Source organism: Macaca thibetana, chromosome 11 (genome assembly GCF_024542745.1).
Source record: "Macaca thibetana thibetana isolate TM-01 chromosome 11, ASM2454274v1, whole genome shotgun sequence".
NCBI classification, from domain to species: Eukaryota; Metazoa; Chordata; class Mammalia; order Primates; family Cercopithecidae; genus Macaca; species Macaca thibetana.
This window is the reverse complement of record NC_065588.1, coordinates 85,792,053-85,804,480: the sequence shown is the minus strand read 5'-3', so window position 1 is coordinate 85,804,480 and position 12,428 is coordinate 85,792,053. Positions and strand designations below refer to the sequence as shown.

Sequence of the window (12,428 nt, the reverse complement as noted above, 5' to 3'; positions counted from 1 at the left end):
GATCCCTCCCCGGAGCCTGTCCCGCCGGCTGCGGAGCCAGGTCCGGGCCGAACCCGCACCTGACGGGAGATGGAGGCAGGTGTCCGCAGCCGGGTCCTGAGCCCCTCGTCCCGGGGCGTCCGTATCTCACTCTCTGCCACCGGGGCGGACGGAGTGCAGAAACCAGACCCAGCTCCCGGGCGCTCTTCCCCGAGTTCCGGAGCTCCGGACTGAGCCGGGCGGTCCCACGGCCCCCAGAATTCTTGGAGGGTTTCCGTGGAGCGCCTACGTCAGAATCACCTGGGAAGTATTTAAAAAAAAAAAAAAAAAAAAAAAGTACCAAAGCCGAGGCGCATCCTAGCACCTGCCTGCCCTGTGCCAGCGGGCGGGGCCCGGGAACGTGCATGTCAAAGGGGCCGCGGCTCCTAAGATGCGCTGGACTCTGGGGAGCGCGAACAGAGCGTTTTGCCGGCCCTGCGGGGAGAGCTGGCGCCGGCGTCTCCCTGTAGCCGGACTGGGCGCCGCGCCCGTGGGTGGGCTGCTGCCCGGCTCCGCCGCCCAGCCAAGCCGCCGCCTGGGTGGCCATTCCCAGGCCGGACTCCGGGGGAGTGGCAGCGTCGATCCCGGCCCCCAGAATTCGAGGTCTGCGGCGGCTTTCAAAACTTGACGACTTTCCTTTCCAGGAGGACCCCGTTCTGGAGCGTTATTTCAAAGGCCACAAAGCTGCGATCACCTCCTTGGACTTCAGCCCCAACGGCAAGCAACTCGGTAAGTCTTATTCTTGTTTTGCTTTTGTAATGAGACAAAAGCTCCACGGGCCGGAAACCTTTCCTCCTGTCCGGGCAGGGTCCCTAGAAGAACGGCTAGGGGCCTGTATGGGGGTTGAGAGCACCCGGAGACGAGGGCCCAGCGCGGCGGGGCGCAGCTGGGGCCCCCTCGGCCATCCCGGCCCTCGGCCATCCCGGCCCCCGGCCCGGCCAAGAGTCTCGTATCCAGCAGTCCAGGCCTGGCGGACGACTTTCGCAAACTAACCACCAGGAGGAGTGAGTGGGCAGGGGAGGGGTTTGTCCTGGGCCCGGGGAGGGTGGGGTGTTGGCTGGAGAGTTCGTGAAAAGTTGTGAGCCGAGCAGGAGGAAGTGGGGAGAGAGGAGTTGGGCCGTGCCGGAGGCCGAGGACCGAGAGGGCTCAGGTGACCCCTGGAAAGCCCGGGTGGCTGGAAAGAAGCCCAGCGCCTGCATGAAAGGAAGAACCTGCCGGGAAGTACCTGAGCTCGAGCTGTGGGTTCCGCCGCCCTTCCCCTGCATGGTGGCTGGGTGGCTGCGTCTACGCCCCAGCCCTGAGAATCCGGATGGCGGTGAGGTGGACTTGGGCAGGCAAGAGCTGCCTGCTGCTGGCGTTTTTAACAGTGGCCTATATCTTCGTGGAGCTCTTGGTCTCCACTTTTCATGCCTCCGCAGGAGCCGGCCGTGCCAGGGAGCTGGGGTCAAGAAGGCTCTCAGACCTCCAGAAAAATACAGAGGATTTGTCTCGACCGCTTTATAAGAAGCCCCCTGCAGATTCCCATGCACCTGGGGAGTGGGGGAAAGCCAGCAAACTCCAACTCAACGAGGGTGAACTGAAGCAGCAAGAAGAACTCATTGAGAGATATGCCATCAATATTTACCTCAGTGACAGAATTTCCCTGCATCGACACATAGAGGATAAAAGAATGTATGAGTGTAAGTCCCAGAAGTTCAACTATAGGACACTTCCTACCACCTCTGTTATCATTGCTTTCTATAATGAAGCCTGGTCGACTTTGCTCCGTACTATTCACAGTGTTTTAGAAACTTCTCCTGCGGTCCTTTTGAAAGAGATCATCTTGGTGGATGACTTGAGTGACAGAGTTTATTTGAAGACGCAACTTGAAAGTTACATCAGCAATCTTGATAGAGTACGCTTGATTAGGACCAATAAGCGAGAGGGGCTGGTTAGGGCCCGTCTGATTGGGGCCACTTTCGCCACTGGGGACGTCCTCACTTTCCTGGATTGTCACTGTGAGTGTAATTCTGGTTGGCTGGAACCGCTTTTGGAAAGGATTGGGAGAGATGAAACAGCAATTGTGTGTCCTGTTATAGACACAATTGATTGGAATACTTTTGAATTCTATATGCAGACAGGGGAGCCCATGATTGGTGGGTTTGACTGGCGTTTAACATTTCAGTGGCATTCTGTCCCCAAACACGAAAGGGACAGGCGGATATCAAGAATTGACCCCATCAGATCACCCACCATGGCTGGAGGACTGTTTGCTGTCAGCAAGAAATATTTTCAGTACCTTGGAACATATGACACAGGAATGGAAGTGTGGGGAGGTGAAAACCTTGAACTGTCTTTTAGGGTGTGGCAGTGTGGTGGCAAATTGGAGATCCACCCGTGTTCCCACGTGGGCCATGTGTTCCCCAAGCGGGCACCGTATGCTCGCCCCAATTTCCTACAGAATACTGCTCGGGTAGCAGAAGTTTGGATGGATGAGTACAAAGAGCACTTCTACAATAGAAACCCTCCAGCAAGAAAAGAAGCTTATGGTGATATTTCTGAAAGAAAATTACTACGAGAGCGGCTGAGATGCAAGAGCTTTGACTGGTATTTGAAAAACGTGTTTCCTAATTTACATGTTCCAGAGGATAGGCCAGGCTGGCATGGGGCTATTCGCAGTAGAGGGATCTCTTCTGAATGTTTAGATTATAATTCTCCTGACAACAACCCCACAGGTGCTAACCTTTCACTGTTTGGATGCCATGGTCAAGGAGGCAATCAATTCTTTGAATATACTTCAAACAAAGAAATAAGGTTTAATTCTGTGACAGAGTTATGTGCAGAGGTTCCTGAGCAAAAAAATTATGTAGGAATGCAAAATTGTCCCAAAGATGGGTTCCTTGTACCAGCAAACATTATTTGGCATTTTAAAGAAGATGGAACTATTTTTCACCCACACTCAGGACTGTGTCTTAGTGCTTATCGGACACCGGAGGGCCGACCTGATGTACAAATGAGAACTTGTGATGCTCTAGATAAAAATCAAATTTGGAGTTTTGAGAAATAGAGCACAACAGCACTTTCGTCATGAGCTGACAATAGTGTCAAGAAAGTCAAAGAGCCTGAAGGGCCTCAGTGAAGATTGTAGTTTATTTTATCAAAAGCCACCTAGCAGTCGTCTGTGGAGCACTGGAAAGCTGGGGTTCATTTTGGTATACCACACTGAAACTGGGTACCCAGAGTGCTGCTGTTTAATATTTCACAGTGCCTTACTTATATGGGTTGTTTTATATAAGAGCTTTGTCAATATGGTCTCTTCTTAAAAGAAGTTGACTGTGAATTGAAACACACAAGACATTTAAGTGCCAGACTTAATATTAAAGAATGTAAAGGTCCAAGTAAAATGAGGTATGATTTATGTTGATGGGTAAGTTCACCGCACATCCCATTTTTTAACAAAACTCACGAATGTGCAGTTGGAGCTATTGCTATTTTCATTACATAGAATTTGAATTTCTTTTTCAGCCAGCACATTAAATTTTAGATTTTATTTTTTAATTTTTTTTTCTAATCAAAAAGAAAGAAAATTGAGCTTAATGCAAAAGGCCTGGTTTTAGAGATACGTGTAATTGGAAGAGGGCATTTGTTTGAGTGTGAGTTTGGAGGCCTTTTTAACATGCAGACGTACCCATATCTAAATGAAATGGGGAGATACTTACATTCCATACTTTGTAAACTTGAGCTATTGGACTTCACTGATCTATATATTAATACCTCAAATTCCTCTTGATTTGTAAGCTGTCCTGTCTGTGTACGTGTTTGTGTGTGCAGGGCATTTTCTGATTGCACTTCCTTAAGTTATGAATGTACTAGAAAGGGACTCATTCCGAATACTATGCCTCCCTTTGTTAATGCTTAATCATTTAAAGTAAACACAATTGAGGCCTCTCTGAAGTTAAACCCAACTATGTTTATTAAAATGTGTGAAACTGAAAGTGGGCTAGGTTCTGCCAAGGCTGTGGAACTCTCCTACGAATTCTGCTGATCAGGAAATGTAAGAATTTATCTTTAAAATGCAAGGAAAAAAGACTGCCTTGGCAGTTGTGAATGCTGCTTTCCGTCTCTAGCACCGAGCCTGGCACTTAAGTGCCGCTTTCAGGAAGTGGGTGAATGAATGACTGAATGAATGAATGGCTCAGCTGAGGAATGTGACTTTGGTCAAGTTATTTGATGTGTTTGGGCTTGGTTTTCTCATCTGTAAAATGTGGGTGCTGAATTGGATCTTAAATATCCCTTTCAGCTCTGAAATGTTGATTATACAGCATATTCTTCCCAGATTCACTCACTGTGCAATCTTTACAATACTTTTTATCTTTTTCACTTTTGACATAGGTAATTTTGTTGAGCAGTTGAGCAATGTTCAATCCACTTGTGAAGCTGGAGAAGAGAAATGGGTTTTAAAAATTAAGTGAGCTGAGGCTGGGCGCGGTGGCTGACACCTGTAATCCCAGCACTTTGGGAGGCCAAAGTGGGCGGATCACGTGGTCAGGAGATCGAGACCATCCTGGCTAACACGGTGAAACCCCGTCTCTACTAAAAATACAAAAAATTAGCTGGACGTGGTGGTGGGCACCTGTAGTCCCAGCTACACGGGAGGCTGAGGCAGGAGAATGGCGTGAACCCAGGAGGCGGAGCTTGCAGTGAGCCGAGATCTTGCCACTGCACTCCAGCCTCGGCAACAGCCAGACTCTGTCTCAAAAAAAAAAAAAAAAAAAAAAAAAAAAGAGAGAATTAAGTGAGCGGAACTCACCTGAAGTGGTTTACTTCTGTGGGTTAAGAAGTTTTAGTCAGTGTTTATAGTCATTTCATTTTGATAATTGTTGAACCAATTTTGTTTTTAAAACCTTTAGACTCTAAAAGTAGTATTTTGACTAAGAATATAAATATTTCCAAAACTAAATTATTCGGGAAGTAAACAGGTTTTTTTTTTTTAAGTATTTTTACTGGTTTTATACCAATATTATATCCAGAAATCACAGGATGAATTTAGAATTAAATCTCAATTAGTACACTTTGGCCTAGATTTATGAAAAATGCATGCTTCGTAAAGAGTCCACTGTATTCACGAGTAAAGTTGCTTTTAGTGTTTACTTGATGACTTGGAGAGTAAGAATTTTGCAAAATCTGAATTAAGGAAATTCTTTAGGATAACCATTTGAAAAAATAAAATTGCTATGCAATCTTGAATATTTTCTCTTTTGCCTCGTAAAATGAAAATGCATTCATAGTTTCTGTAAGTTATGTAGCAGCCTTAAAGTTTATCAACGAATTGTCCAGATTCCACATGCAGCATGCTTGGCCCTGCATTTAATTTAAGAAGGGTTAATAATAATGCTCTGAGTTTTTCAAAAGGGATTCTCCTAAACCCACCCACTTCTTTTGCCCAGGCTGCTTTTTAAAAATACTTTTTTATTTTTTACTTATGTTTAAATTTTCTCTTTTTATTTATTTTTTTGTTTTCTTGTTAGCCCCCTATTATATGGGATAACTAAAATTGTTATATTTTGAAAGTACTTACTACATTATTTTTATTTTAGTATCTTGATGCTCCTATCAAAAGGGAAATGAGGCTTTAAAAAATAAAGTACCTTAATTTTTTATTGACTTTTTGCCCTAAATTGCTAGGTGTGACCCAGCAATCTTTTAGGAAGAGATTTTACAGTGGTGCTTTATTTATGTCAATAATCCAGTATAGTTAGGCTGTTCATTCCTCATGAGTGCATAACAGAAAAGCGGGACTTTCACATTTTCATATTTAGGCACGTTCCAATTTAATTCCAAAAATACTCTGTAATTCTACATTTAAAAAAACTGATTCCCTAATTTGAATTTATTAGTACCAAAGCTCTCTTTTGTTGTAGACAATTAAGAGTTGACCTTTTAAGTTAATGTATATGCTTAAAAACAGTTTTAGGAAAATATTTGGTAGACAAGGAGTTTCAACTTTAAATGTTCACTATGTCATTTAGTGTCCAACTCTGTGGATACATGGACTATCTAAATAGGCGTTTTTAGTCATTAAAAAAAAAAATCTAGTCACTAGGAGGATTTCTATCACTCAAAATAACTTGTTTGTAAAAGAAAATTTGTTTACTTACCCATTAGTAAGTTCCTACATATTCATTATATGATGGCAAATGAAACTTTTCTAGGATGAAGACAGCTTATTTTTAAGTTGTATGGTCTTAGTTGGTTTAAGGTCTCAATTTTAATTAACAAAATACTTGGTTTTTATTTGCTTGTCCTTTTGAATTCCTGTTTTAATAATTTTAAAATGAGCACAAAGAATGTTAAAGTTCAGATTAATCTCTTCTGAATGATTTTTTTTCTCTGTGATGAGTTGTTTCTGACTTTTTTCCTTTTGTATTTGTAATGTTGATTAAGACATAAAATAAAAAGTGCGCCTGATTATTTTTGCAAATAGATTTTGATTATTTTAGCCTGTGGGAACGTACTCCTGTGTATATATTTATAATGGCAATGGAAGTAAGTTCAGCTTGCAGTTCTTTTACTTATTTGAAAATTCAGACAGTAGATATTTAAAAAGTCAAAATTCCCATATTATTTTACAACGTGTAGTTAATCAGCAAGTATTCTGAAGGGGTGTTAGTACTATTATTTTATTAACTACTCATGAGCAAACTAGAAATGATCAGGGATCTCTGGGGCCCACTTGGACCACTATAAAAGGAAGCAATGGGCACCTGGACATATTAGCACCAATTTCACTACCCTGGGTGGAAAAGAAAAATGTCTGTCCTCTAAACAACAAATCCTCATATTTCCCTGGTCCATAAATGCAATTCCCTTCCACCAGTGGCATGTCTCTTCCTCTTTAGTGATTCCTAAATCCCTATACCCCTGTCTCTCCCTGGCCAGACACACTGCCTGAGAATGACTATTGTAAGGACTCTAACATCAGATGGTCTTATAGCTGCATTTAGCATATATATAGGTGACCTAAACATATTTTCACTAATTTTTATACACTTAAAAGTTCCTGCAAATACTTGTATTCTAACCTTACTCTCTTACTAAGTGACTTGCAGCTCTGTATAAATCACTTCATCTCTCTGTGTTTCGGGTTCACGAGTACAAAAAAGACTGGAAAATCCATAGAGACAGTACGTTAGTGTTTGCCAGGGTCTGGGAAAGGGAGGAATAGAGAATGCTAACAGAGATGAATTTTTGGCAGGTGGCAGGGGGTAGGGGATTATGAGAATGTTCTGGAATTAGTGATAAAAGTGCAAACGTTGGGCAAAACACTGGTGTACTTTAAAAGGCTAAATTTTATGGTATTTAAATAATATCTCAGTTTTTAAAAAATACCTCAGGTAAAAAAGCAGGCTGGAGAATTTCGGATGTCTCAGAAAAGATTTCTCTTTGCATGCTAGACCTCTTTGCATGCCTCTGTGCACGCTAGACTTTAGAACAGGCTAGTAGGATTTAGTATTTAATAATACTTGAATCATTTTGTAATTTGCAGAATTAAGAAAGTTATATATATCAATGAATCAGTCTGCTTAGTGTTAGGCGGGGCTTGGAAATAAGTTTATGTGGGAGGTTTTCCTAAAATTTCAGAGAAACTTCAATAAATCCTTTTGGACAGGAGGTGGAGATTACTGTAAAAGGTGAAACAAGTTCCTGAGTTGTGTAGTTGTCCACAGCAGAAATGAAAATTAGAGGGCACATGTCTTCAGGACCTCCTGAGGCTGTGTCATGTTAAAAAAAAAAAAAAAGAAAATTAGAGAAGTCCTTCTAACTTAATAATTTTTGGGATACTACTTTTTCATTTGTGCCAAGCTTTATCAGTCTTCCAGGCTGGGCTAGGAGTGATATCTACTGCAGGCCAGCAGTGTCTTTGGGTGTCTGGTCACCATTCTAATCTGTCTATTTGCATTTATCTAATCTTGTTCAAAAGGGGAAGAGGAGGCAGTCTATTTATTTACTACTCCCTTATTTAGTTAAAGCTACTGTATGCCAGATGCCATTTTATGCTCTGGGTTTACATAAAGAGGGGAAGAAAGCAGATGTGCTTCATGAGATGGTATGAAGAGTTCATGGTCCAGTGGTGGAGACAAATATTAACAAGTAAACACAAATCCATTTGTCAGTACAACTTGATGCAACAAAGGAACGTAGTCAAAGCTGTGAAGGAAAGGAATAGTATGCTGCTTTTTTTTTTTTTTTTTTTTTTTTTTTGAGACCAAGTCTCACTCTGTCACCTAGGCTGGAGTGCAGTGGCATGATCTCGGCTCACTTCAACCTCTGTCTCCCAAGTTCAAGCGATTCTCGTGCCTCAGCCTCCCAAGTAGCTGGGACTACAGGTGCATGCCACAATGCCCAGCTAATTTTTGTATTTTTAGTAGAAATGGGGTTTCCCACCTCAGTCTCCCAAAGTGCTGGAATTATAGGTGTGAGCCACTGTACCCAGCCATAGAGTGCTTTTTAAAGGGAGGATAACAGTGGAGACATCCTTAAATTTATGGGGTCAAGGAATACTTCCCTGTGAAAGTTAGATTAACTGAAGACCAGAGGAGAACTTAGCTAGGTAAAGACTAAAAGGAGAATAGCATAGGCAAAGACCAAGGCTGGGAAAGAGCTGTCCTAGATCAAGAAAGTGTAAGAATGCCAGAATGGGTAGAACCTGGTAAACAAAGAGAGAGGAAGCTGCAGGCGAGGCAGAGACAGCATCGGCAGGGCCTTGAAGCTACAGTGGGTTTAAATGGTGACCCTCCAAAAGATGTGTCCATGTCGTAGTCCTTGGAACCTGTGATGTGACCTTATTTGGGGGGAAAAAAGTCTTTGTAGATGTAAGTCTGCAAAGGATCTTAATGATTATGAGATCATCCTGAATTATCTGTGTGGGCCCTAAATCCAGTGACGTGTCCTTGTAAAAAACATACTGAGGAGATAAGAGGAGGCCATGTGAAGCCAGAGGCAGAGATTGGAGTGACACAGCAACAAGCCAATGAGTGCCTAGAGACACCAGGAGCTGGGAGAGGGAGGGAATGAGATATCCCCTAGAGCCTTTGGAGAGAGTGTGGCCCGGTCAACACCGTGATTTCAGGCTTCTGGTTTCCGGAACTGTGAGATAACAAATTTCTGTTGTTTTATGCCTCCAGGTTTGTGGTAATTTGTTACAGCAGCTACAGGAAACTTGACACGTTTTAGGATTTTGTTCTGAGAGTGGTGGAAATTGTTGGAGGGATTAGTAAGGGAATAACATGATTTGTACCTCAAAAAGACCACTCTGGCTACTATACAGAGATTGTACTATTAGTAGGGAAATCATTTAGGGGGATTATAGTAATACCAGCAGATGATAGTGGTTCAAACTAGGATGGTGGTCTTCAAATTACTGTGATGGTCTGGGCAAGACAGAAATTTGGGAATTATTAGCATACAAATGGTATTTAGAGTCATGGGAATGAGTGAGATCACCTGGGAAGAATGTAGAGCAATGAGTACAAATACCCCATGTCTGAATATTGAAGATATCCAACCTGTAGATCAGAAGAGGAGATAGCAAAATAACCTAAGAAAGAATAATCAGAAAGATAGGAGGGAAAGCCATTATAGTAGGGTATCATGAAAGCCAAGGTTAGGAGTGGGGTAGAAATGTTGAAGATAGAGACAATATTAAATTGTCATTAGAGAGAGTGGAGGAAGAAACTAATAGAGAATCATGCACTGCTTTGGAGTATATAAGACTCATGTAAACTTAGTTATCATAAATGTATAGTGTTTCCAATCTGTTTGGGGGTTGGGGTGACCAGCAATTCTCACTGGTATAGTTATGATCTCAGAAAAGGCAGAGTGCTTGGGATTTTTGCCAGGGGAATTTGAAGGAAGGAGGCAGAGTCAAGGGATTGAACGTTATGTGTATGAGGGAGATTATAATTGAATAAGGAGAGAAATGAAGGTTATAAATTGGTTAGTGAAGTGAAGATGGTGAGAAGAGAGCCTCAATGGAGAACATGGGTCTGGATGAGAACATGGGTCTTGGAGTTCTGGATGAGATGGAAGTGAGTGAGTCATAAGGAAAGCAAGTTGTCCTGGTGGGTTGCAATCAGAGATTTGAGAAGTGTTCATGTTCTGCTGGTGACAAGATTTTTAGAATGAGCGGCTGAGGAGGCAGGAGAAAAAAGGTCTTTGGAGAGGCCCTATTTTCCCCTTGGTCTGAAATGTTCTTCACCACCTCACCCTTTATTTGGCTGACTCCCTGTCCTTCACACCTCCACTTAAAATGCCCCCGATCATTCTATCTAACTTAAGATTCCACCTCCACACAAAATAAAGCTTCCTGCTTTATCGTTCATACCTCTTAGCACAATTTAAAATGATATAAAGCCAAGCACAGTGGTGCATGCCTGTAGTCCCAGCTACTCAAGGGGCTGAGGCAGGAGGGATACCTTGAGCCCAGGAGTTTGAGACCAGCCTGGGGAACATAGCAGGACCCCCATCTTCAAAAAATTAATATAAATAAATAAATTTAAAAAATGATACGTTTGTCTGCGTTTCCACTTGAAATTTAAGCTCCTCAATTAGAGATTTCTGTCTGCTTTGTCACTTAGGACTCCCCGCTTTTGCCACAATGCGTTACATGTTGCTGGGGTCATGTATCTGTTGAGTTAATTCATAGTGCTCAGAGTTGAAATGGAAAGGAAGACTGTGACTGAAGTAGGTGACATGTGAAAGAGAAAATGATTGCTGCTTGAAAGGTGACAGGAAACTTGGTGTCCACAAGCAGAGTCAAGGTTTAAGTACTTAAGGAGGAAGAGGGACTTACAGAGAGGAGGATGTGAATACAAGAGGCATCATCTAGTGGGTGTTGTGGCCCAGTGGTAAATTTTGAGGAGAAAAGGCATGGGTACCAGGGTCAGCTTAAGGGGATATCCATAGCATTATGGGAGTGAAAGTTTGCACAATGATTGATGACCAGAGAGGCTTGAGGCTTCAACTTCGGGTCATAATTAGAGGAAGCAGGACCTGAAGCATAGTGGATTTTTTCTTAGTAGACTCTTAGAAGGTAGGATATACTAGTCTGTTCTCCCACTGCAATAAAGAAATACCTCAGGCCGGGTGCAGTGGCTCATGCCTGTAATCCCAGCACTTTGGGAGGCCAAGGCAGATCACCTGAAGTCAGGAGTTCGAGACTAGCCTGGCCAACATGGTGAAACCCTGTCTTTACTAAAAATAAAAAATTAGCCAGGTGTGGTGGCACGCGCCTGTAGTCCCAGCTACTCGGGAGACTGAGGCAGGAGAACTGCTTGAACCCGGGAGGCAAAGGCTGCAATGAGCTGAGATCGTGCCACTGCACTCCAGCCTGGATGACAGAGTGAGACTCCATCTTAAAAAAAAAAAAAAAAAAAAAAAAAAAAAACCCGAAACTGAGTAACTTACAAAGAAAAGAGGTTTAATTGACTCACAGTTCTGCAGGCTATACAGGAAACATGGCTGGGGAGGCCTCAGGAAACTTAACAATCATGGCGCTGGGCGAAGGAGAAGCAGGCACATCTTACATGGCCAGAGCTGGAGGAAGAGAGAGAAGGGGAGGTGCTATACGCTTTTAAACAACCAGATCTTGTGAGAACTCACTCACTATCACAAAAACAGCAAGGGGGAAATCTGCCCCTATGATCCAATCACGTCCCGCCAGGCCCCTCCTCCAACATTGGGGATTACAATTCAATATGAGATTTGGGTGGGGTCATAAGTCCAAACCATATTATAGGGGCTATTAGGTTTCACAGGATGGGTGGAAAGGTGATGAGAAGGAAGAGGATGAGAGAAAACAAAATAGCCTTTGAAGTGTTATCATCCCCTTTTATGGTTGCAGAAGCTGAAATTTCAGTAACTTGCCCAAAACTATAAAGGTAGTAGGCAGCAGAGCCTAGCAGTTGTCCCCAGTCTTTTTGGCACCAGGGACTGGCTTCATGGAAGACAATTTTCACAGTAGGGTTCACACTTCTATGAGAATCTAATGCCGCTGCTGATCTCACTGGAGGTGGAGCTCAGGCCTTAATGCTTGCTTGCCTGCTGCTCACCTCCTGCTGTGCAACCCAGTTCCTAATAGGCCACGGACCAGTACCAGTTCGCAGCCTGGGGGTTAGGGACCTCTAGCCTAATAGAGTCTGGTTTGAGTCTTATTCCAGAACCATACCCTTTTCCATTAGGCCAGTCATCTCTTTCCCAGAGGGCCACATTCACATTTAAACGAACAGTAAAAGCCTTTAAAAGTATTTTCACATGGTTTGCAGAATCTGACCTGTACTTTAGAAGTTTCTGTTGAAAACTGCATAATTTTAACATTGAAGTTGTTACTTCCCCCACTTTTTCCTTCAAGGTTATCCTGTCATTGATTAAAT

General features: G+C 43.0%; 2 protein-coding genes and 1 long non-coding RNA gene across 8 annotated transcripts in view; 2 read left to right on the top strand and 1 right to left on the bottom strand.

Moving 5' to 3' along the window:
* Nucleotides 1-309, bottom strand: part of LOC126930957 (uncharacterized) — a 59,674-nt gene extending 59,365 nt beyond the window's left edge. For all 3 annotated transcript variants that reach the window (XR_007717729.1, XR_007717727.1, XR_007717728.1), the window contains exon 1: nucleotides 60-309. This is a non-coding gene — a long non-coding RNA (uncharacterized LOC126930957). The remainder of the gene's footprint in view (nucleotides 1-59) is intronic.
* Nucleotides 1-12,428, top strand: part of POC1B (POC1 centriolar protein B) — a 102,096-nt gene that overhangs the window by 396 nt on the left and 89,272 nt on the right. For all 4 annotated transcript variants that reach the window (XR_007717726.1, XM_050748576.1, XM_050748577.1 and 1 more), the window contains exon 2: nucleotides 663-747. Coding sequence is in view for 2 of the 4 variants with exons in the window: in XM_050748576.1 (XP_050604533.1) it covers nucleotides 663-747 (85 nt within the window). In the remaining 2 variants the exon portion in view is untranslated. The remainder of the gene's footprint in view (nucleotides 1-662; nucleotides 748-12,428) is intronic.
* Nucleotides 990-11,450, top strand: GALNT4 (polypeptide N-acetylgalactosaminyltransferase 4). Its single transcript, XM_050748575.1, has one exon. It carries the CDS (start codon nucleotides 1,328-1,330, stop codon nucleotides 3,062-3,064), a length of 1,737 nt encoding a protein of 578 aa, XP_050604532.1. The 5' UTR covers nucleotides 990-1,327; the 3' UTR covers nucleotides 3,065-11,450.